The following is a 24,861-nucleotide window of genomic DNA, read 5'->3' on the forward strand; positions in this document are numbered from 1 at the left end:
AGCAGGACACAAAATACAATAACAATTTTTTTTAAGGAGATTGATAAATTGGGCTTCACCAAAATTAAAAACTTTAGTTTTCAGAAACACCATTAGGGGAATGCAAAGGCAAGGTACAGGATAAGAGAAAATATTTTTTAATACATCTATTATAATATCTGCTGAAGGTCAAATATCAAGAATATATAGTCTTATGACTCAAGACAACAGCCCAATAAGGAAAAGGCAAGAGATGTATTTGAACAGAATGTCACAAAATAATGGTAAGTAAGCGCATGAGAAGATACTCAATGATCATTTTCATCAGGGAAATGTAAATTAAAACCACAGTGAGATACCATACTACACACCCACTCAAATGGCTAAAATTAAAGACTGGCAATACAAGTGATGGCTAAGCTATGGAACAACTGGAACTCTCATACGCTGCTCCTGCTGGGAGTCTAAAATAGTACAGCCACTTTGCACTGGTATTAAATTAAACATACACTTACCTATACAGCAATTCCACTCCTAGCTATTTACGCAAAAAATGGAAAACACGTCCTTAAAAAAGACTTACATATTAATGTTCATAGAAACTTCATTTAAATAGCATAAACTGGGGACAACTGAAAATAACCATCCACAAGTGATGGATAAACAAACTGTGGAGTAGTTACAAAATGTAACACAACTGAACAGTAAGAAGAAAGTGCAACTATACATGCAGCACCATGGACACTCTCTCATAGTAAGATACAGAAGAGGTAAAACTTACCTTCAGTGACAGGGAAACAGATCTTTGGTTGCTTGAGTCTGGGTTTGGGGGAATATTGACTGAAAAGGGGCATGAAGGAACTTTTGGAGGTAATAGACTTGTTCCGTATTTTAATTGAGGTGGTTACACAAATGTATGTATTTGTCAAAACTCATCAAACTGTACACTTAAAATAGGTACCTTTTTTTTTAGAACTTTTATTGAGATATAATTGACATACAATAAACTGCATATATTTACAGTGTACAATTTGATTTTTTTTTCTTATTAGTAATGTTTATATGGCAATCCCAATCTCCCAATTCATCCCACCCCAACTGGCCCCCCACTTTCCCCACTTGTTGAAAATAGGTACATTTTATTGAATGTAAATTATTCCCCAAAGTTCATTCTGAGAAGTATAAAAAGGGAATTCCTTGGCAGTCCAGTGGTTAAGACTCCGCACTTTCACTTCCGAGGCCCCAGGTTCCATCCCTGGTTGTGGAACTAAGATCCCACAAGCCACACGTCACAGCCAAAAGATAAAGTCAAACAACTAAACAAAACCACAGTGTAATACTATAAAAATCATCCAAAAACTAAATCATCTGAGCTTCAGTACCAGAAAATACTCTTAATGATTGCTTCACTTTTGCTAAGAGCTAATGAAAATGTAACTTAAAATAAGTGTTGTCTTAAGGTGTTCCATAGAAAGATCTGTGGCTGTGATTTTGATAATATTTTGGCAACCAGCTTTGTATAATAAAAGCATCTTTTATGAGAACTACTTCATTTTAATAGCAGAAGCTGCAGGGTTGATGGCTACCTTCTAGTTCTTTAGTTGAATAGTGAAAGCATGTCAGATGTCCTGCTATGTGAATTTCTCTAATTTCCATGTTGGATTTGAAATGTGGGGATTATTGTTTCTTTAAGATAAATAATTCCCTTTGTAAGGATTCATCAAGTGTACAATTTATTTTTCTGCCCTTTACATTTTTATGCTAAAATATAGTTTTATAATTAAATTCTTCCCTATGCCCTTATTATAATTTTATGCAGCAAGCAAAATGATTACCTCCAATAGCACACTTTCATTACTATTTGATTATTTTGATTGTTCAGAGATTTTATATTAGCCCATATATTCTCCAGCTTAAATACTTAGAAAATTTATACAGACATAACTAGGGTTATTAATCATATGGCCTAGTATGTATGAGTTTGCAAGTAATTTCCATTTTTTTTCCAGCACGCTTCCCTAATTCATGGCTCAGTTTTTATGACATGCATATATTTATTCTAATTCTTACTGACTTAAGTAAGTTTGCCAGTCATTCAACTTTCTAGGATTATGTGACAGCTTACGGGGGCAGTGATATATTGTATTTACAATTGAGATTTTCAGTGAGTCCTGGGATATTTGGTCACCATTTCACAGGGCTACATAGACATGGGCACTCAACAAAATGCTTGCATTTTTAGATGATGCTTGTTTTTCTACTTTAATCTTTTCTTTTAAATAAATTTGTTTATTTATTGGCTGTGTTGGGTCTTTGTTGCTGTGCACAGGCTTTCTCTAGTTGCAGTGAGCAGGGTCTACTCTTCGTTGTGGTGCGAGGGCTTCTCATTGCGGTGGCGTCTCTTGTTGTAAAACACGGGCTCTAGGCGTGTGGGCTTCATTAGCTGTGGCACGTGGGCTCAATAGTTGTGGCTCTCGGGCTCTGGAGCACAGGTTTATAGTTGTGGTGCACGGGCTTAGTAGCTCCTCGGCATGTGGGATCTTCCCAGACCAGGAATCGAACCCGTGTCCCCTGCGTTGGCAGGCGGATTCCTAACCACTGCGCAACCAGGGAAGCCCTACTTTAATCTTTATAAGATCTGGAGTAAGACTTTAAAAATCATTATCGGAAATTCCCTGTTGGTTCAGTGGTTAGGACTCCGAACTTCCACTGCAGGGGTCTCAGGTTCTATCCCTGGTTGGGGAATTAAGATCCCACCTGCTGCATGGCATAAATAAATAAATAAATAAATAAATAAATAAATAAATAAATAAATAAATAAAATTATCTATGAAATAAATAGCACACAGTAATTTTTATTACATCATTTTTGATAGAGGAAGAGGTGACTTGGATTAAGACGGGTTGAACATGTAGCTCAGTCATGCTGTGTTCAAACTTTTGTTGCAAAAAAGGACTTTCTCAGTATATTTGGTGTTCTCTTCCTCTGCCCCCTTCAGTCTGGGCTTCTGTTCCTCCCATGGACTCCTGGAGGTCCTAGTGCTTCCTCCTGTCAAAGCTTATTCCACGGAGTGGTAATTGTCTGGTTTTTTGCCTAGTCCTATAGTTGTCTTTGAGATTTTTGTCAGCAGGGAAATACACTTCAACTTGGTTGTCTCCGTGGTGGCAGATAGTGCCAAACACACAGAAGGGTGCAATGAATGAGTGAACAGGTGGGATTAAGGCAACAGTACAGTCACTGCCATAATCATTGTCTTTGCCCAAACTCAGTCGGGTTTACGGTAGCAGCATTTCTGATATAAACCTTGACTTTTCAGCTGGTAAAACCAAAGAAATAACCACTGAACCACGAACCCAGTTCTAGATGGTTTTCTATACCATCGTAAATGAGTTCTGCATGATAATGGCACTTTCTATTTTACTTTTTATAAGCAGTTTCTTTCCTGTTTGATGGTTGGAACACAGTGCAGCCGGGCCTGTTTCCTTATAGTAACAGCATGTTCTACCCGCCCACTGTGCCAGGCCCTGCTGTGGATGATCACAGTTAACTTTCGCAACAACTCGATGAAATAGGTGATATGTAGGTGCTGGAGAAACTGAAGCTTAAGGAGGTTAAGTAACGTGCCCAAGTTCACACACCCGGCAGGTGAAGAGCTCCGGCTCAAAACCAGTCAGGCAGGCTGCAGAGCTTTCTCCCTTTCCCAACGTTGTCCCATTTTATTCTGTTCAAGGAATTTGTCACTGTGGGAGAATTTTGTTTCTGTATTAGAATGCTTAGTCCTTGATTACAGAGACATTGTATCCCCAAGTTGCTTGTAGCATATAGGTATTCAGTAAGTATGGAGTTAATGATGAAGTAGTGCCTTCCAGAGTGTGAGATAAAAGGTTAAGTGCTAACCGTTTATTTCATTCCAATTTCTTACATATTTCAGTTCTTTCATTCTGTGAGCATTCATTTTAGGAAATGATTTGTTCAAGTTGAAAACTCCCCAAACTGCTTAAAAAGATGCCTTCAAAAAACTCTTAGCTTTGAAGACATCACTGCCTTAAATATCCATTCACACATGTAGGAATTTTGACTGTATACTAACCCAAACTTCCATACAGAGTTTAAGGTGGTGCTGTCTCAGATCCTTCCGGGGGAGAGGGGTAGTTATTCTCTTGCACCACACATATCTACTTTCTCATCCCTTCAGGGTGCCTAAAGCAAAACAAGACAACACAACCCCCCACGGCACCCCTTGCTTTGGAGGAGGAGGCTCCAACCTGGCTTTGGAACGTGTGAGCATCTCCAGTTCTGAGAAGACCTTGGATCTCTCTCACTTCTCCTATCTCCCACCATCTAGTAACTGCAAATGAGACAGTTTGAGACAAACGGGTATTCCTCAGAACCCTAGAGGACCCCGTGCACCCAGAGCTGCCAGAGAGGTTCTAACACTGGAAGCTGGAATCCTATCATCCCTTATTTCCCATTTCTCTTTTTGAACCTTCACCTGTTCCCTTTTGCTAACTCCCTTTCTGAACATATTAATTGCCTCCTCACTTAGGAGTTCAGTGGGAAAATCTAGCCACTGCAGAAGAAATGTGACATTGGCTTCAAATCCCATCCCCCAGACCCACGTTTTTGAAACATCTTACTCTCTCTGTAGCTCCATAACTTTTGTGTGACCTTCTGTCCCACTCGGTACCACAGCCTGGGCTTTTGAATTTTCTGTGCCCGTCAGTTCATCAGTACCAAATTTCTGTGATTCAAGGACTACTTTCTTTACATAAGCATTCACTAAATAATTCATTGAATTGGGAAGTTCCTAAGTATATGTAATTAATCTGTTTTCTAGAAAAACATAGCATGTAAACATTTTAAGGGAAGACTCTTAATTGAAATACGTGCATAGGTAGAAAAATTTTCCCCCCACCTTGTCCTTTATTTGAACCCTTGCATGTCTCGCCCTCTGGAATAGGATGTCTCAAACCAGAGTTTGGTACCTCGCTCTTTGATGTTGGAGCAGAGTTCATATCCTATTTATTTCATTTCATATACTCCCTTCCAGAGTTGTTTTTAAAATGTTAATTGCCTTTTTTTTGTTATCTTTACATTCAGATTATATTCAATGTCCATATTGTATGAGGAAGTTTAATGAAACCGCAGCCAGTCAACATATTAATTTCTGCAAAGATCAGTCTTCTCGCCGAGTCTTTGATCCAGCCCAGACAGCAGCCAAATTGGCATCCAGAGTACAGGTAAGTATCTCTCCCCAAGTGTTGGCTTTAGTGTCCTTACATGCCTTGGGAAAGCATGTAGAGTTTGCTAGGGAGTCTAAATTACCCACCCTGAGAATTGTAAGGATCAAGATAGCCAATTACGGTCACTCATCTTCATGGGACTTGGCTTCTTTTGAAGGATGCTTTCCAGCTAACAGCACCTTTGGGTGTTGTAGAAAAAAATTTTCTGTAGTGTCTGAAGTGTCTTAGGTTGAAGACTTTGATATATAAGTAGTGTTTCTATAGTATTAAGGTAAAACTCTAACCAGTGGTGGTTATCAGCCTTAACCACCCCCAAAAGAATTTTGAACCTGAAGTGAAACTGGCCTAAGTGGAGGAAGCTGTCACAGGAAGACCTGTTCTACAGGTCATGTGTGTGCTCTATGGAGAGGGGTCTTCAGCCTATTCAGAGCCACAGGATCAGCAAAGTAAATGAATAAAACAGCTGTTATAAATAGGTACAAATAAGTAAAATGACAACTGGACCAGGAAGACAATAGATTTATAAAAACAGACCTGGAGACAGCAAACAGCTCCATACATTTCAAAGGTGCTAGGGACGTAGCTTAAAGCATACAGTGAAAACCGTTCATTTCATAAACATGGCTTACATACCAAGAAAAGATGAAATGTGTGTGCATGCTTAACAGTATGAAGCATGTTTAGAAGGATTTCCGTGATACCCAGCCTGTGGCAGGAGTGGGACCCTCTCTAACAGTAGCACACCCTGCGGACTGTGGATGCTGAGCTCTTTCTCCACATGTACTAGACCGTTGTTGAATATCTGTGCTGTACCAGCCCCTGTGCCACGTGCTGGTTGATCAAGAATGTGTGATCCAGAGGCGGCAGCGGCCTTGGAAACAATGCGGTAGGAAGGCGTAGTGGTGACATGTATAGGAGCACGGTGGAAGCAGAGGCCACCTGTGATTCATGGAAGGTTTCAAAGAGGAGCAGATCCTTTCCCTGAAATATCAAGTCAGGTTTACCAGTCTCGATTTGAAGTTGGGAAGGACATTATGTGCAGAATGTCCAGCTCATGACCCAGGGAGCCTGCCACGTGCAGCTACAGCATGGAGTGCCTGTGGGCAAGTGACAGGGGATGGGACAGGCAAGGCGAGCATCACAGCCAGAAGGGCTTTAACCCAGGCTGGCTCAGAGAGGAGGGAAAGGGGGATTAAGTGGATAGATGCCCTAAATCTGAGGCCAACCACCCTGAGGACCTGGAAGCAGGGATCGGAAAGTCCCCAGGAATCCAAGGAAGTCCTCTTCTCCATCTTTCCATCTTGTCTCTTCTTCCTGCTCTGCTGCTGCTTTCTCTTCTCCCTGCCGACTGACCTTCTCGGCTTTTTTATCCAGTCACCCATCACTGGCCTTGTGTCGTTCTGTACGCGGTGTAGACTGGTTGCATAGTGCAGGCTGGAGTGACGTGGAATTGGTTTTTTAGAAAGATCACCCTTGCAGTTAATGTTCAAGATGGATTGGCGTGAGACCCGTTAGAAGCCACAACAGGAAAGGAAAATGAGAGCCCAGAGTAAGAGGACTAACGGAGGGGGTGTGTGTGTGTGTGTGTGTGTGTAGGAGGAGGGGTGGATTTAAGAAATAACCGTTGGGACTGAGAAGCTGATTGGATATAAAGTAAAAGAGGATCAGGGTTGACAGAAAGGTTTTTAGCTCCAGAGCCGGGCACATGATTATCCCATGTCTAGATAAAGGAACACAGGAGGTAGGAGGTAGGTGTGTGGGTGGGGCAGGCAAGGTGGGTGTGATACATACAGTTGCAGAGATTCAGTCTTTACCCCTGAACTAGCATGGGAAGCAGTGCGGCACAGAGCCCAGATGCTACAGTCAGTAGTCAGGGTTTGGCCTTCAGTTTTATAATATATTACCGATAGGTTAACTTGGACAAGTTACGTAAATTCTTTGAGACTCACTTTAACCTGTGTCTTGCCGAGCTGTTGGGAGGATTATAGGTAATATCAGTACAGTGCCTTGTACACAGGGTTCCCCTGGCTTTCCTCTTTCCCCCTTGCCCTGCCCTCCTGCCGCTCTCTGCCCGTCCTTTCCTGTAGTGGGATAGGCACCACAGTGCGGGGGGAATATGACTGCTTTGGGCTTGAATTCAACTTAGTTTTGGAAAAAAAGTACAACTCTACCTATACTTTCTAAAGCAGTAAAGGGTGCATTATGTTTCTTCGAACAATTCTTCTAACCAGTCCACGAAGTTAGTCGGTGTTAGTGGGGCCAAGGGGAGCAGAGGGAAGCAGCGGACGGAAGTGCTTTTTATTCCTGAAGAAGGCCAGCTGGCCGTCCTGAGTGTAACCAGTGACTTGGCCCTGTTCCTCTCCTTGTTTTCCAGAGCTAAGTGGTGATTGGGAACACAGAAGAAAAATTGCTTGCTTTCTGAATTGCTTGCTTTCTGAGTAGACTCACTGTAGAGTGTATCTGAACAGCAGCGGTGTTTCCCTTATGCCAGCTTCACCACTCTGGGGCCCTGCCTAATAGTGGCGCTTATTCAGAAAGAGAACAAAAAGGGAGGTGTTGTTTCAGTTTTGAAGGGCTGTTAACAGCACAGCTGAAATGTGTTTCTATTTTAAACATAATCAGGTTTAAAAATGTGTTATACCCTTAACCAAAAGAGACCAATATGGGCCTCTGAAAGTAGCTTTCTTTGTTTGGCTGGGGATGAGCTGCCCGCTGAAGCCTTGTAGCTATCCTTGCCCAAGTGGGGATTCTCACTTGGAGAAACAGGTTATCTTTATACTGGAGTTGCCATGGAAATGTTGAGGGATCAGTGGCGAGGTGAAAAGGAGTGTACAGAGGAGATTCCGAGGAGCCTTTTGGTCCTCCTTCTGTATTACTGTGACTGCCCTGCTCCTGCTGCTCAGCAGGGCGGGGAGTGGCGTGGGGGTGTTGGGATTCCATGTTTAAAACATTTGCAGCCTGCCAGTGTCTGTTTTTCTTCTCTGTGCATGTATTTAAAAACAAAATCATCTTCAAGTGTAATGAAAAACTAAAATGTTCCATAGCTGTCCTTATTGACATTAAGTGATTTCTTATGTCCCCATACAACTAATTGTACAGGATTAGCATATGTCAGCACTCCACCGAGGGCTTGATTATGGAATGAAAGCTCCAAAACCCAGAGGTGGTTGTGAGCCCTAGCAGGGAGGACACGAACCAGGCTACTGAGGTGCGGGCTGTGTGTGTCCCCCTCCCCTGGGTGTCGCAGGTCCCAGACATGACTCCACCCTGCTGCTGGTGAAGGGAAGACGGCTTTACCTCCTGTGACCTGAGGTTACAGAACCCTTCTGTTCTCCCCACCCCTGTAGGGTAGGGCCCAGATGAGTCCAAAAAAAGAACCGACTGTAACCAGTGCCGTGGGAGCTCTGCTACAGAACAGGGCCCTGGAGGCCACCGCGGTCCCAACCAGGCCAGGTGAGTTGGAGTGAGCATCTCAGCCATCGAATGATGGGGTCAGAGGGGACCACTGTTGGCTCTGGGATTTGCTGGCCTTCAGCAAAAGCTGTGACATCCAAAGTTGCTTTGGGATATAAAGATACGTGGGTTTGTTTGAGGTTAAAGCTTATTTGCCAAGAAAGGTTATTTTCTAATTTACCAGGATTAGACAACTCTGACAGTATACAAAGTCAGATCTGATTACAACAGCAGGATCTAGAACCATTGTTCTCTGGTCTGGTAAAATTAAAAAGAGATTAAGGGTGGGAGATGGCAGTGTGTCAGGTTTTGTGTTGAAAATAAGGGAAGAAAATGAAATCACTGTCTCAGAGAGATATCTGTACTTCCATGTTCATTACAGCATTTTTCAAATAGCCAAGATATAGAAACAACCAATGTGTCCATTGATGGATGAATGGATAAAGATAGGGTATACATACACAATGGAATCTTACTCAACAATAAAAAGAATCCTTTTATTTTCAATAACATGGATAAACCTGGAGGGCATTATGCTAAGTGAAATGTCAGAAGGAGGACAAATACCGTATGATCTCACTTATGTGTGGAACCTTAAAAAGCTAAACTCATAAAAACAGAGAGTAGGATGGTGGTTGCCGGGGGGGAGGGGAGGGTGGGAGAAATGGGGAGATGTTGGTCTAAGGGTACAAACTTCCAGTAATAAGATGATAAGTGGTGGGGATCCAACGTACAGCATGGTGACTATAGATAACAATACTATATTATACACTTCAAAGTTGCTAAGACAGTAAATCTTAAATGTTCTCAGCAGATACACATGAAAGTAACTGTGTGAGGTGATGGATGGGTGTGTTAACTAATCTTATTGTGGTGATCATTTTGCAGTATATACAGGTATCAAATCATCATACTGTACACCTTAAACTTATATGTTATATTCAATTAGATCTCAGTAAGCCTGGAAAAAAAAGAAAAAAGGGAAGAATTTCCTTCCTAGAATGAAATAATTTCTTCAAAGTAGCAAAAAGTTACGACCACCATTATAGTACTTACTATATGCTTGACCCATTTCATTTAATCCTCACAATAATCCTCCAAATGTTTTAATCTATGGAAAGGGAAACTGAGGCTCAGTTAAGACGCACGAGCGGTAACAGCAGAGCGGGATTAGATATCTACTGTGCTTTCCCTCCTCATCGAGCTACATTACTAACAGTGGGCATTCTTCTTTATGATCAGCATGCACTATGAAGGCGATATGAATTAATTCTTGACCACATTGGCACCTCTGGTCAGAAGTCTTATTTCGAAGGTATTATCAGAACCAGAATAAGAAGTGCCAGTTTTTCAGTCCATAAAGTAATAGTACTAGAAATCTTTATCATTAGTTTTTAAATTCTTCATGAGTTGCTTATCATGGGCTAAAAATTGAATTGATATTTTAAAAATTTCCCCACAGCCATCTAAACACAAATCATTAGTTTTTTCCTGATGTGTAAAAACTTAATAATGAGGTAGGTTTCAGTTTTCACTTAAAAAAGAATTCAAATTATATATGTATTTTTTTGGTAAAACTTCCAACTAACAAGCTTTTTGGTGAAGTATAATGATCACTGTCCTTCAGAAAAGACAATTTCTTTATATTATGGTTTCTCTGCTTATTTTTTCAGCGAATATATTATAATACTTCCCTTCCAGTGAGAAACACCCTTTTGATTTTGAGGTTGAAGCTTATTTGCCAAGAGGGAATATTTCTGAATTCATCGGGATTAGACAACTCTGACAGTGTGCCAAGTCAAATCCGAGCACAGCCGCAGAGTCTAGGACCTTCGTTCCCCAGTCTAGTAAACCTGGAAAGAGGCTGGGAGTCAGGGGAGACAGGCGTAATGCTGAAGATAGGGAAAGAGTTTCCTTCCTTGAACTAAATAATTTCTTTAAAGCAGCAGCAAGGCACAGGTGGAAAGGTCCTGAATTAGATCTCAGCAGTCCCGTGTCCCAGTATGTGGCATTAAGCAGGACGTTGCAAAGATACCATTCTGATACACTAAGAAATAGATGAGTAGGCCAGCAGATCGAAGCAAAATGGTATTATGTTTGTTCTTGACTAGTTAACAGTGGTATATAACTACTGTGATGTTGCTAAATGCAAGGCCGAGGCCAGCAGAGCTCACACTCGGTTCTGTGCCACCACTTGACTTCGCCGTCCGCTGTTTCCGCTCAGTCCAGCTCCAGTGGCCTCTCTCCTGTTCACTCCTGACTGAGGGCCTTTGCACTGGCTGCCACCTCTGCTGAAAACCAGAACACTCCCTTACTAACCTGCACTGCTGTCTCTCCCTCCCTCCAGTTCTCTGCTGAATGTCCTCTTCACAAAGAGCCCCACCCCCAACCTCTGTATTTAAAAGTAATCAAGGCCTCCATAATTCTCTTTGTATTTTTTCAAAATGGCATTTATCATCATCTAATACATGTTTATCTCCTTCCTGCTCCCCCACCCTGAAAAAGGAATGTAAGTTTCAAGAAGGCAGGGATCTGTCTACTTGGTCTATTTTGTATCATACTGCTGTATTGCTACTTGTTAGAATTGTTGGGGACACTTATGAAGTGCTCAGTAAATACTTTTTGAATGAAATATATTGGAGAAAGTGGGTCTCTTGAGTCTATAATTTCTCACTTAAATTACTGGCATATGATAGAATTGTCATGTTAATTAGCTTTGAGATAGCTTTTTATTTCAGGCTTAAAATGCTTTTTCAGTTTAATTTCTATTCTTTCCTGTGGCCTCACCTGTTTACATTTGAAAATAAAGTTGTCAGGGTTAGTGTGTGTTTAAATTGGTCACATTTCATTCGGAGCCACTCTGAAGAGGAAGCAGAAGTATATTGAGGGGAGGTTAATTTTCAGAACTCTTTATGGCTTGGAGAAAAGCACTGAGTAACTTTCACTAATGTAAACAGGCCCTTGTGTGAATCAGATTTACATCTACTGGCCATCGTTTTTGTTCTGGTCAGTGTTAATCTATTTGTAATATGAGGGTCTTTTAAAAATGGTTGGTATTGCCATGTCTAGATTGACAATCAGTAAGTAGTTTAGGCTACGTGGTGTCACTTGCCTTCCACATAAATCATTTATTGTCTTTCACCTAACTGGTAGTTAGCCCTTTAAAACTCTGGCTATCATTCTTCAAATCTCTTGAGTAAAATAAGCATTTAGAATCTCTCATTTACAACGTTTTGTTCTAAATTCATAGCCAGGGGAAGTGTGTGTCAGGCACAGTCCTTATCCACCCCAGAGTCTTCTAAGAAGTTATGTATGTACAGGAAAATCTCTGACCCAAGAGAGCGTGTGATGTTACGTGACGTCGATACACAGCGGCCATGGATGTTCAAAAGGATTCATTCATTCAGTACATAGTTACTGTGCATGGTTACCTAATATTTAACAGTGGGGTGTAAAAGTCCTAAGCATTCAAGAAAGAGATCAACTTTGTTGAGGAGGCTTTATGGAGGAGGTGACAGTCTGAGAGAGAGGAAGCTTCATAGAGGTAGAGGCATTTGGGATGAGCTTTCAGGACGAGCTAGATTTTCACCAATGGAGAAAAGTTGCAGAAGCAATGAACAAAGATACTCTGGAAACAGATGACCCATTTGGGCAAAGCGTGGAGAAGACCTGGGGTTAAAGTTAGAATGGAAGGCTGGCACTAGAGCAAGGAGAGCCGTCAGTGCTTGGCCAGGCATCCAGGCTATATGTGATTCATGCCTATGCTGGTGTCACATCCCCAGGCACGCGTGTCTTTGTAGGTTAGGCTATTATGATGACCTAGAAACTTTTTGGTTCTAGACACTTTGTTAGCCTGCAAAAAAGCTTTTTTTTTTTTTTTTTTTTTTACTTGCCATATAAGAAATTGCTTGCTGTAGAAAATATTGGAATGGAGAAAAAGTATAAAGAAAATAAAAATCATCCATAATTCCACACCCTGACGTGTCTGCTGTTAACATTGATATCTCTTTTCATTTTTCTCTTTATACTCCTCCTTTTTTGTTTTCCTTTTATCAAAGTTAGGATCATAGTGTACACATCTTGGTTTTTTTCGCTAACAAACTGAACATTTCCCTATGGCAAAGAATTTCTTTAAAAACATAGTATATCACAAAAATACAGTGTAACTTGTTTATATGTTTTTCTGACTTGAATAGGTAGGTCCTTTCTACTTTTTTGCTACACTGAATATCTCCCTTCTTCATGGACAGTAGCCCATGCTTAGTTGTACACTCTTCTGAACTCTTCATATATTGATCTTCATTAATCCTCCTTTAATCCTCGCAGTAATGCAAGGGAGTAGATATACTATTCATATCCCTAGTTTACAGGTGAGGAAAGCACAGAGAGGAAAAGCAACTTGCACAAGTAATTTTTAATAGGAAATGGTAGAGCCAAGCAAATCTTTACTTTGTGAAAACTGGGTCAAAAAATATAAACGTAAAGGAGACATTTATTTAAGCATATATTTATATATTATTACATATTACATATTATTTAGCACATATACTAGTTTATATATTATTTAGTAGTTATATATTATTTAGTAGATATATGTTAGGAAATTGTTTTAGAAAACGGTATGGCTCTTCCTTCATTCTCACAAAGATTCTGATGTCCAGATGAGAACTGAGTTTATAGCCTAGTCAGCAAATATCTACATGGCTGTTTTCTCAAGGGTTTTGCTATAAGAATGACAGATTTACAGGCAAGGTACCTCTGGGCAGCAGCTTCTCCAGCACCTTTTGACAAAGTGACTAAGATCACTGTGAAAATGTAGTTCTGGGTCCTGGAGCTGTGTTGCTTCATGTATTTAGTGAATTGCCTTTTACAGCTTTGTTGGTATAGGTACTGCTTTGGTTTCTGGAGCAGTGGATTTGATCAAGTTAAGCATCTTCCCTGCGCTAGTCTCCCCTCCTTACCTAACTTAATTGTGTAGCAAATGTAATGAGTATTGAAGGGTCAGTTGCTGATTCCTTGGAAAAAATAAAACTTGTAGATCTTTGGATCATATGAACACAATTGTTTCTGTCCTGTGTCCTTTGATATTGATTCACAATTTCCTTGGGTTATTTCCCCTTTGTAAAACACTGATTAAAAAGGAGTCCTCTAGGACAGAGAGTACTAATTCTTTTTTTTTTTTTTTTTAATGATTTCTCTGAGAATCCCGACCCATACCATGTGGTCCAAAACAGACTACGGTGTGGTGTGTCTCTATCCATAACCTCCTACATCTCCATGCCCCGCAGTGCTGCTGGACACAAAGGAAGAGTCCTGTTTGGGGAATGAGTCCATCACTGTGTAAATAACCCCTGGGAGGGAAGGCATCTCATGCTTCCATGAGGCTTATCAAACCCTTCCTAGCATGAGAGCAGGAAAAGAATTGTGAAGACGTGAAATACTCAGGGTACGTTTTGAAAGCCAGGGCAGTAGTGGGGAGAGGTGTGGAGGATCAGCTTGTATAAACGGTGGGCCACTGAGGTGGTGGTCCAAAGGGCCCATCCACGGGTAAGTGAAGGCCTAGTGGTGGAGGAAAGAAGGCTCCTGACACAGTGTCTGTTTTCATTATTATCTGGCCCAGGATGGGGACTGAGCACTTGTCTATAGCTACAAAACTAAATAAACAAAACAGAAAGGAAGAATAGAGACATTTGAATCCAATGTGAGGATTTCATAATCGTGCCTTTTTTCCTGTTGTTGCTAATGTTTGCTTTTACATAATAACAAATCTGTTTATGTCTGCAAAGGATTAGCAGTGGACCCTGCTTCTGGAGCAAAACTCAGACAAGGATTTCCTAAATCTTCTAAAAAAGATTAACTCCTAGAGGCCAGGTAAGAAAAAAAAAAAAAATTAACGTCTGATCCAGGTGTTGCTGATCATCTAATGGGCAAGACAGTTAATGAGCCTTTAAGCAAATGAATGTATAGCGGGCCAATCAAGAGGAATTTGGGCAAATCCTGATTTGGGTTACATAAAATGTATGTTCTTGAAACTTACTCTTTTGTTAAACATATAGCTTGAAATGACATTCAGTTTTTATTTCTTGGATTTAACAGGAAAGGGGAATGATTTTTCATTTTGACCTAGAAGATTACTGCCCCGTCCCTTTTCCAAACAAGGACAGTCCCCTAAGATTGACACTGAATGGGACTGCTGTGAAGTTGGAGACTTTTTGATATTGTGAATTGTTAAAACAAAAGTTTCAAGAGGCCTACATTACTTAACGTTCTGAATGTGGAAACAACGAAGTTCTAAAGTAAATGCCTTTTCTTTCTGCTTCCAGACTGGCTCCCAGAAAGTCCTCAGCCTGGATGGCTGTGTACCCTGGAAAGCCACCTAAGGGGAAGGAAGGGGAGGCATCTGTTTACACACCCATGATTTCTCTTGAGACATCATGTAGACCAAGTAAAAACTAGCTTCAAATTTTCTTATCTGCTCCCTTCAAAATTTTCCCCCAACATCATTAAACAGCACATCAACGTGTGTGATAATGCTTGAATTAAAGTTTCACTTGAAGCGTTTTTTTTTTTTAAGGGACATTTAATAAGCTTTTAAAGAAAATTTTGCTTTGCTATTGGAAACTTTTTGTGAAAGTCTTTGAAGTACCAACATTATTACTTTCTAGGAAAATCAGTTTTTAGCTAGCTTTATTCTACATAAAAGCTGTGAAATCTCAGCTTTGTTATTTGCTTCTAATGTATATTAAACTATGATTAGTAACTACTCCTATTTTAAATGTCCATCTGGATATCATGTAGAATTGTCTCACATACACCAGTGTACACAGCTGGTTTGGGGGGGAACACTACAGTGGAAGGAACAGGTTACAATAACCTTCACACCCTGTGGAAGATGCTGTAAGTGGCCTCAGGCCATCTATTTATCATGGCCAACTTAGCAGTCAACTGTTCATCTCACCATCACTTTATGTAGCTCTGTTGGGAGGTGGTGTCTTAACTATTTTTTTCTCTTAATCACTTAAGGGTTAGTAAACTCTTTTTGTAGAGTCATTTATCACTATGCTTTTTAATCTAAGAATTTTTATCTTTTGTTAAACTCAGGGAATTTTATTTAGGAGTAAGCCATTTTTTTCTTCGTAGGAGAATACCAACCTACTCTCACTTGTGGTACAGCAAACACAACATCTGCAAGTCTTATGATCTGTACTTTGGGAAACAAATGTTATGTTTTATGCTCAGGTAAATCAGGTATGTGTTCTGGAACTGACTGAAGACTTGTAAGCTACATAAAAGTATTTGTGGAAGCTTCTATAAATGGAATTTGGGAAGCTTTAACTGACATGAGCTGCCTCTCTGCCCCTCTCCGCTTGCTCTGGGAGATGCCTTCCCTTGGAGAGGTAAGAGTAGATTTGGGAACTTAGACATCCCAGGGCAGGGGATTCCTGCTGACAAGGTAAGCTGTGTCCCTTTGTCTCATTTCTTCCCAAGTGAAACTGCAGTTTAAGGACCCACCATGTCAGTCTCACACACACACAGCCCAGCCCCAGATGGCTTGTCTACAAGGCCTCCCACCCTTTATGGCATCAGCATCACCATTAAGGGCTGTGAACCACGGTTTCTCACATTTGGCTAATATGTTGCTTTAATGGGCAAATGAATTCAGGCTTCCCTTTCTTTACCCACCCCCACCCTATTTAGAGGTAAAACAAGCAAAAGCAAGCAGTATTATAGGGGCATAATACTTGCTGAAGAAACCCCAATAACTTCTCATTTGTACTAGAATTTAATGGTAAACACCACTGTAAAACTGGATCATGGTATCCCAGCCTAGACAAAACTTTAGTAGCTAGTATTCTGACCTATACATCAGAAATAAATAACATAGTGTTCTGGAAGGATTCAGAATGTTATACAGTAATTTTTAGAAATAAGTTCTTAGCACTGTGAATTTAATGAAGCATATAACCTTCTACTTTAAATCATAACTATTTTACTCAAAAAAAAAAAAATAGTAGTTTCTAATAGATGCTGAATAGAGGTCAGAATAGTAGTTTCTGTAGGGGATACAGTGACCAGGAGGGGGCATGAGGGAGCCACCTAAGGAGCAGGAAATGTTTTCTGTCTCAATGTGGGTAGTTCCGTGGTGTGGTTGTACATAAAAATTAATCAAGCCATTTGCAGAATTTGTAGAGTTTATTATATGTAAGATATATCTTCATATAGAAAGCCTCTAAACACAAAAGACAAAGGAGCTTTAAAAAAAGGTTAGGTTTTATATTTTAAAAACTCATTAGATACCAAATTCAAGAGATAGATTATAGTTACATTGTAAAATGTTATCTTTTTTGAATAAAACTAATATTGACTTAAATGATGAATTTTAAAATGCATTTACTTATTGGTGATTAAAAATACTTAAGCAGAGTAGTATTTTAAGCCAGACAGAGCAAAGGAAATTCTTGTTTAATATATATATATATATATATATTTTAAAATTCCAGTAATATTCTTAAATTCCTGTTAAAAATATAATCAATATTAAAGTCAGTAAAATGCTTTTTTTGACTGACGCCTGGATTATTTTACCACTTAACCTGGTTACACAGTGATTTTTTTTTTTTTTTCTGTCAGATGTAACTGACAGTCAGTTTGTCTTTAAGATAAATGAAGTGATAACTCACATTGTAGCATCCTGTGGAAAATATTCAAACTACATTTAAAATGCTTTTTTAAAATGGAGACGTCTATTATTCCACAAGAAATTGTTTCTGTAAAACTATAGGTTGGCTATGGCAATAGTAACTAAACTACATCCAACCCTGAAGGTAGAAAAATCCCTGAAAAGAAATACACAGCCTAGTCATAATATGCAATATAAAGGTTATTTTCTTATTTTAAAAATTCTCCCATTTTGGAGAAACCCAAACCTTTCCATAGTTCCCTTACTAGGCAGTGCCACATAAAGTTATTTACTTAACGTTATTATGATCATGGCTTACGATTAAGTTCAATTTGACAAACACCTATATATAGCAGCCCTCGTATGGATGTCGGTTATGACAATGGTTGCAGTTCCATTAAAGAATACTTGCTTATTAAATTTGGTACAAAGCATGAACACTCAGGACAGATTGGCACAATACATGCAGTTCGAGAACTCTCTTCTGTCAAGCCAGTCATCACTGAATAAACCATATTCCAGTCCTGCTTTCTAAATCTTTCCTTGTATCATAACTGATGTTTAAAATGCTTCTTAAAACATCTTCCAGAATAAGAAAAGTACGCTTTAAAAACCAGTCATCTGAATGCATGGTGGAAATGAGGCAGGATAGCTGAACCAGTGCCAGCTGGGAAAACATGGGGGATGGGAGGAAGGGGGAGCTGGCCCAGGCTCATAGTGCTCATGGCTAGTGAGGGGTCTTGTTGCTGCTGCCCCAGACAGCTTAACCTATGGGGCAGAGATTCCCCAGGCCCCAGGGTGAGACTGCTGTTCCCAAAGGCATTTTGGGTAGCAGGAGGGGGCAGCTGCCAGAAGCCCAACAGAGGGGAAAGGTCCAAAGAGGCAGGTATTGTTAGGTTCACAGCATCTGCAGGTAGCTCCTTGGGCAGGTTCACTTTACCAGCACCTCCCTTAGCCAGATCAAAACCTGGGTTGAGCTTGTGAGGTGACTGAGGCTCTTGCAGAGGCAAGTCCTCAAGCAAATTGGTATTGCAAAATCCTTTAGTATCTGCTTTGAGGGGCAGGCTTGCAAGTGGGGAGTATGAGGTAGAACTGGTGTTGTACTTGTGATTCTGGAGGGGTGGGGGAGGAGAGCTGGGGGATGCTACGGGGTGGAGGGGGGCCAGGAGCTCTGGCAGCGCTTGTACAGGCTGGGAGGTTTGCTCTGAGGGGTTGTGGGTGTGGCTGTGTACCTCAGCTGGCAAGCTACTTGCAAGCCCATTCTGTGCAGGAGCCCCTAAAGGGAAAGGAGACAGTGGGGCAGCCTTCAGTTGAAACTGGGGGGAGATGGAGTGGAAGGTGTTCAGAAGGTCACCAGACTGCAAACTCTCTTTCATCAGCTCCTGTGAGTGTGTCTTCTTGGTATGTCGTGTGAGGTGGTCTTTGCGCCCAAATCTCTGGGCACAAAACTGACACAGGAAGTCCTTGCAGCCTGTGTGGACCACCAGGTGGCGCCGCACGTCCTTCCGGGTGTAGAAGCACCTTTCACAGTGGTCGCACTGGTGCTTCTTTTCCTTGGTTCCAGTAGGGGGCTTTTCTTCGGCGTGGGCTTTGAGGTGATCCAGCAGCACTTCTGTGCTCCCCAGCTCCAGGGCACAGACCCCGCAGGTGAGGTCGCCGCTGCTAGCCGCGTGGAGGGCCAGGTGCCTCTTGTAGCCCAGCATGGTGTTGTACTTCTTCCCACACTCCTCACACCCAAAGGCCATTTTGTTGGGATCGTGCGTTTGGAGGTGGTTTTTCAGGTGGTCTTTCCGGTTGAAAGTCTTCTCACAATGAGCACACTGGTGAGATTTCTGGGGTGAGTGGGTAGCCATGTGCCTAGGAGCAGAAGGAAAAATTTCACAATAGACCTAGTTTTTTAAGAGCCGAAGAAACGTATAGAAACAATATTAAAATGTTAATAGTAGTTTTCTCTAAGTGGTAGTATATGTATTCTAGTTTTAAAATACTTTTCCATATTTTCCAGGTCCTATACATGAACTTTATAATAAAAAACAGGTACTACATGATGCAGTTTTCACACCTGTAAAGAATATACTTGGAGAACATATTTTCCTAATGTATACAGAGAGATTTCTAAACAAATACAAGTATACAAGTATTTTAAAACATATGATCATGAAGAAATATTTTTCAGGAAGGGGTTTAAGTGACTATTCTATCCTCTTTTAAAATTTCTGAATTTCCAAAAGTGATCCAATTTGCCTTCTACACAAACCCCATACCCCTGTCCCCAACCATTGTTGTTTTTATTGTTTCTAATACAATTTCTGCTTGGTCTTTATTGAGACAGAAAGTTTAGGCCTTAGACATAATGCTAAAAAGTCTATCTTTAACCTCAGAGAAAGTGTCTAATTGGACCCAGAATGCCAGCCCCACCACCTGTTCTCTGAGCATCAGCCTCCTGCCTCCCATGAGATCTTTACGCTGAAGTCTTAGTTTCTGGCCGTTGAATACTTTCCTATTGGCTATCATGTCACATGCATGCAGCCTGTGTCCCCATTTCTTCAAGGTCCCTCTGGGACCTTGCTGGGCTACACTTTCAACTTGCTTCCTAAAGGTCATTGCTAATTTCACTGGCAAAATTCAAAAGGACTTTTTCTAGAAGGACTAAGCAGCTACCCCAGGACAGTAGAGGGAAACATATACTGACTGCGGCAGGTTCTGTGAGACAGGTACAAACACCGTTGAGGAACAGGGGCCAATGCAATAGGTATTTGGGGGATCTGCAGTGATGCTGGTCTCTCCAAGTTCCAGATGTATTTAAATACATTCACAGGTTGCTGAAAGGGTTTTTCGAGCCTGCTAGAGGGCAAACAACAAACTTGGCATTTGGTCCAGCACTAGTGTTGAAGAACCCTACAGCTCTGTTCTGGATCTTGTCCCTCTCCCCCTTTTCCTTTGTGGAGGACTTTTATCTGATTAGATTTCATTTATCACCCATGTGTAACAGAGCGATGCCAAGTTAACCGCTCTGGACCTGGTATTTCCTACCCACGCTTTCCTGTCCTACTCCTAGTCCTACCTGTGAGAAAGGTGCAAGGGGACGACTCGTACCTGAGCGACACACCACTTTTCACATTCCACCAGCTCCCACCCCTCTCTTCTGACTCTTTCCTTTGCCTAGTACCTAAGTCTTCTTTTAATTTACCCCTCACTTGTTCATGCAGCACTTCCAATCCAGAACATGATCTTATGGCTGAAATTACTTCCACATCTTGTTTCCCTCCCTAGCTTCTTACCTAACAACCCAAGAAACCACCAGTTTCAGTCCTATAGTCACCAAATAGCACCATCTTCGGGTGTCACCTGGACCACACCAACGATCTTCAAATTCTCCCGGGGTAACCGCTTGCACTGGGACTCCGCCTGCCTTGCCAAGTCATCTGTTCCTGCGCTTCGCTGTTGCCATCTAACTGCTTTCATCCTTTGCTGTATGAGGGCCCATGTTCTCTTTCCTAGTTAAGCAAGTCAGTCATTTTATTCTTCAACCTCTGCTTATAAAACGGACCTTGTTACAACTGAGGGACGTGGGATGGAATGCTGCCCTTTTTCTTTAAAAAAAAAAAAAAAAAAAGAAAGAAAGCAAACCTAAAGCATCCTGCCACCTCGCCACTCTTCTATCCCTTTATTAGGTCACTGCTTCAAGACAGAGAGGCAAGAAATGTTGCTGGCTGTGGCAGGGAAGGCCGTTCTTGCATAAAGTACACTGCTTCCCTTTTTTGCCTCACTTCACACCCTCAGCTGACCAAGTTGTTTCCCTTGCTCAGAACTACCACCTCCTAAATACTGCTTAAGACATCTTCTTCAGTGCGGTTTACCACAGTAATCCCACCTAATTCCTGTCATTCCAATAATCTGTAAGCTCCACTGTCTTTTCCAAATACGTATCTCCTATATGTGTTTTGGTCTTCATCCATGGTTATAATATCCTCACTGTGGCTTAACTGCAGCTAACGCCACTTTTGGTGTTCGGGTATGAATAATTACTGTGTACACATAAGAAGCGTGTTGCAAAACAGGGAAGCCTTTGCAACAAAATTGGTGCACACAGTAGGCACTCAATACTAATATTTATGGCAACTAGAGATTGGCTGATGAACAGAACACATTTGAATTTTAAACATTTATAGGCTTACTTTAACAAATCGCCTTATTATATTACATTATCTCTAACAGTGCTGTTCTTAAGGGCAAGGAACATAATTTATCTCTCTCTTTAATTCTTTCAAGTGCCTTCCTCCAGGGGCACTCCCAGATCTAATTATTATGTGGTTCATGTTCACACCACTCAGATGGAAATTCTCTCTTGCTAAATTCTGACTCTTACCTATACATTTATATGTTAGTCTGAAAGTTAAAGTTCATTTCATGAAGGTTAGCAGCAAAAGATGCATTTCCCTTAACCAGGTATCAAAACAGGCATGTGTTACTGGGAGTGCTGCGTGTCGTTCTGAGGTGCCACACACACAGCATCACTGTCAATCGGCCTACTGTGTAACCTACTGATTTCAAGTCTATATTGTCTTTCTATGATACAAAAATCCTTTACAGGCAGAAACTGTATATATTCATTTCCCTCAGGGAAGTGAGTATCTAATAGGCACTCAAGAAATATTGATAATTCAGACTAAATGTACTATTTCTAAAAAAGGACCTATCTCCTAAAGAGTAGTTTTTAACCTTTTGTCATATCATGGATGCCTTTGAAAATCTGATTAAATGCACACACTTAACATCTGTATACCCAACAGAATTCCACTTGTTAGGGTGGCTTTTAGAGCCACGTTGAGAAAGTGCTCCAAAAGCTGACACTCAGAGATAAACCGTCCCTTCCATCCTCACTCTCAGGACCTGGGCAAGGTCACCATATTTCATACCTGGACTGTTACACCAGATTGTAAATCAGTCTAGTAGACTATTCCCTGTTCTCCAAATTACTACCAGAGCCATCTTTCTAACATCCTGATCAAATCATGTTTTTCAGTTCTTAGACTTAGCAGAAAAAAACAAACCCGTTAGGACAGCAGACAAGGCCTGTTTTGCGCTGCTTCCTTCTTGCCTACATTTGGAGCCTCACCCCGGTTCTCATCCAGCACTATCCTCTGTACATGTGTGCTTCAAGGCCAAAGCTTAGGGCTCCCCCAGAACCTCCTCTCTGTCCGCCTCCCATTCATTCTTTACATCACAGCTAAAGACTGTACCTTTCTGAGGAGCCTCCCCAGGTCTCATCAAGCAGTGGAGAACAACTTCCGCCACCTGCATAGCTCTGTCAAAGCCCTTAGTTTACATTTAATGGTGTCTGCATGACTATCTCCCCAGCCATGTGTCTTCTCATCTTTCTGTTCTTAGGCCTGGCTTATTGTAGGAACACAAGAAATATTTGTTGAAAAAGTGAACTGGACACTGCAGAGCACAACTGTCACATAAAAACTGTAGTAATCACTGGAGATACAGCCATAAAGGCTAAAATGCATCCACGTTCTGCATCCCTTTTCCCCTGCCGTGTTTGGTCTGAGGGCTAGCAAAGCCTTTTAAAGGTATGTGTAAAAGTACATACCTTTTCTAAAGCCTCTCACCTCATTAATTTATATCTGGAAATGAAGGCTTTGCCACAGTCTGGCTGCAAGCACTTGTAAGGTCGCTCCCTGGAGTGGGAATAATTGTGGATAGTGAACTTCTCCAGGGTGAGGAACGTCTTGCCACATAATTGGCAGGGGTAGGTGGCCATGGGCTTTGTCTCTCACACCTTCCTTTTCAGATGCGCTGACCAAATGCTGTGCCATTTAAGTACAAATAGAAGGACGGTGCTGAGCACATCAGCAGAGCCACAGCAGCGGACCGCCAGGCCAGGGGGCAGGCAGCGTTGTGGTCCCGGACCTGGTTCTACCCAGACATGGGCCTCTCAGTTACCACTATCTCTGCTTCCTGCTTCCCACATCCCAGTTTCCACGCAGTCTCAGGTTGAGAGGAGCAAGTCTGAGGCACGGATGAGGTTCCAGAGCAGAAAGGCGATCTGCATCACGAGAGCTGGGGCACGTCCTGCGTCACCAGGCTGTGGGGAGAAGAGGGACAGTTTTCCTGCGTTAGCTGTCTGAAAACAGTGCTGCTCCTCCACCAGTTCAGCATCAACTCCCCAGAACCAACATGTTCCATTAAATGGCATGAATGCAGCACAACTCTCCATCCTCCCGTGTGCTTTCAGAGGTCCTTCTGCATATAAATCCACCTGTCTGTGCTTCTCCTGGCGGCAGGAGTCAAGTGCACAGTGCTTTGATGGTGGATGAAGCACACTGTCCCTTGTGATAGAGAAAGCCATTTCCATAGACTCGGTATTATCTACTTCAAACCATGATTTCAGGTCAGTGTCAAGTTCAATCTGCCAATTCAAAGAAAAAAAGAAAAAAAAACCTCCCCAGTGTGTTTGAGTGTCTTACTGGTACAGGAAAAAAAAAAAAAATCATCCCTGCTTATTCAAACCATGGGCTATTCCTCTTCACTCATTGTTGGCAGAACATGAGTTGTTTATCACACCTGTTTAAACTTCCAGGGGATGAGATGAAATAATTTGTATACATCTAAGTTAATTTGTTTCTGAGGTTACCTTGCAGAAGGAATCAAGTCTATGATATAAACAAAGTGGGAATAAAGCTGATGTGGTGCCTTTAGAGGGGAGATTCCCATGGAGACAAAAGTGACGGCTCAGGCAAAGCTCAGAGCACATTCAGATGTGCAGGCACCATCCTCCAGGAAATTGTTCTACTCCTCTTTTCCCCTTTCATTTATGAAGACATTTCCTCATTCCCCAGCCCCACCCTGGGGGGCCAGCTACCTGCTGGAAGGCCACTCCTAGGAGGTGGGCTTGCCTCCTCAACCTGCCTCAAATCTCAATTACCACCCTTCCAACCCACACAAATCACCCAAATCCAGGCTCTTCTTTTTCTACCAACAGACCATGAATTTGGAAGCCTTAAGAGTCCAAAGCAGCATCATGAACGACACAGTAAAAGCCTGGCTACCTAGGATCCTGTACTGTTCTAGAGAGAGTTCCTGCTCAGGCAATGGACATTAACCTTTCAGGTGCCAATACTAAAAAAAAAAATAGCATACTGTATGCTTACATTAAACACACTGGAGTAGCTTTAGTACACAGGCCAACCTTTTCTGAACTTTGTCAAGTGAGCAGGGCACTCATGGTAACCTGACCAATCACAGCAGGGCAAGGCGTCTGTTCCCTGCAGTCATTCATTTATTGCCAACTCTTTTAGAGCTGCTCTTTATTGTTAAAAGTTAATTTTTACTTACCTTTGTAGTTACTTTCAGATCAGAAAGCTGGAGTATAGCTAGATGAAATTTTACTATAATAATAGTGCAAGCATCTTTAAATATATCAGCACCTAGCACATGCACAGAGACAAACACACTCCTTTTTCAAGAGACAAAAATTGCAGAAAACTTCTTGTGTT

The 24,861-nt window shown here is 41.4% G+C and overlaps 2 protein-coding genes across 9 annotated transcripts in view; one reads left to right on the forward strand and one right to left on the reverse strand.

The window, feature by feature from the left end:
- ZC2HC1B (zinc finger C2HC-type containing 1B) overlaps nucleotides 1-15,949 on the forward strand; it is a 37,627-nt gene extending 21,678 nt beyond the window's left edge. Inside the window, exons 5-8 of the mRNA XM_057737758.1 lie at nucleotides 5,081-5,220; nucleotides 8,571-8,676; nucleotides 14,463-14,547; nucleotides 15,817-15,949. Of these exons, the coding sequence (XP_057593741.1) occupies nucleotides 5,081-5,220; nucleotides 8,571-8,676; nucleotides 14,463-14,533 (317 nt within the window). The 3' untranslated portion in view covers nucleotides 14,534-14,547; nucleotides 15,817-15,949. The remainder of the gene's footprint in view (nucleotides 1-5,080; nucleotides 5,221-8,570; nucleotides 8,677-14,462; nucleotides 14,548-15,816) is intronic.
- Nucleotides 15,950-16,912: 963 nt separating this feature from the next.
- Nucleotides 16,913-24,861, reverse strand: part of PLAGL1 (PLAG1 like zinc finger 1) — a 63,979-nt gene continuing 56,030 nt past the window's right edge. For 3 of the 8 annotated variants that reach the window (XM_057738740.1, XM_057738741.1, XM_057738739.1), the window contains 3 exons: nucleotides 23,309-23,450; nucleotides 20,679-20,853; nucleotides 16,913-19,213 (listed from right to left, as the gene is read on the reverse strand). In XM_057738740.1, coding sequence (XP_057594723.1) covers nucleotides 17,974-19,213; nucleotides 20,679-20,853; nucleotides 23,309-23,336 — 1,443 coding nt within the window. In that variant the 5' untranslated portion in view covers nucleotides 23,337-23,450 and the 3' untranslated portion in view covers nucleotides 16,913-17,973. Of the gene's footprint in view, nucleotides 19,214-20,678; nucleotides 20,854-22,599; nucleotides 22,754-22,955; nucleotides 23,451-24,861 lie in introns of those variants that run through there. The other 5 variants (XM_057738744.1, XM_057738743.1, XM_057738742.1 and 2 more) reach the window with 5 other exon arrangements.

The sequence above is a fragment of the Hippopotamus amphibius genome, chromosome 6 (genome assembly GCF_030028045.1).
Source record: "Hippopotamus amphibius kiboko isolate mHipAmp2 chromosome 6, mHipAmp2.hap2, whole genome shotgun sequence".
NCBI classification, from domain to species: Eukaryota; Metazoa; Chordata; class Mammalia; order Artiodactyla; family Hippopotamidae; genus Hippopotamus; species Hippopotamus amphibius.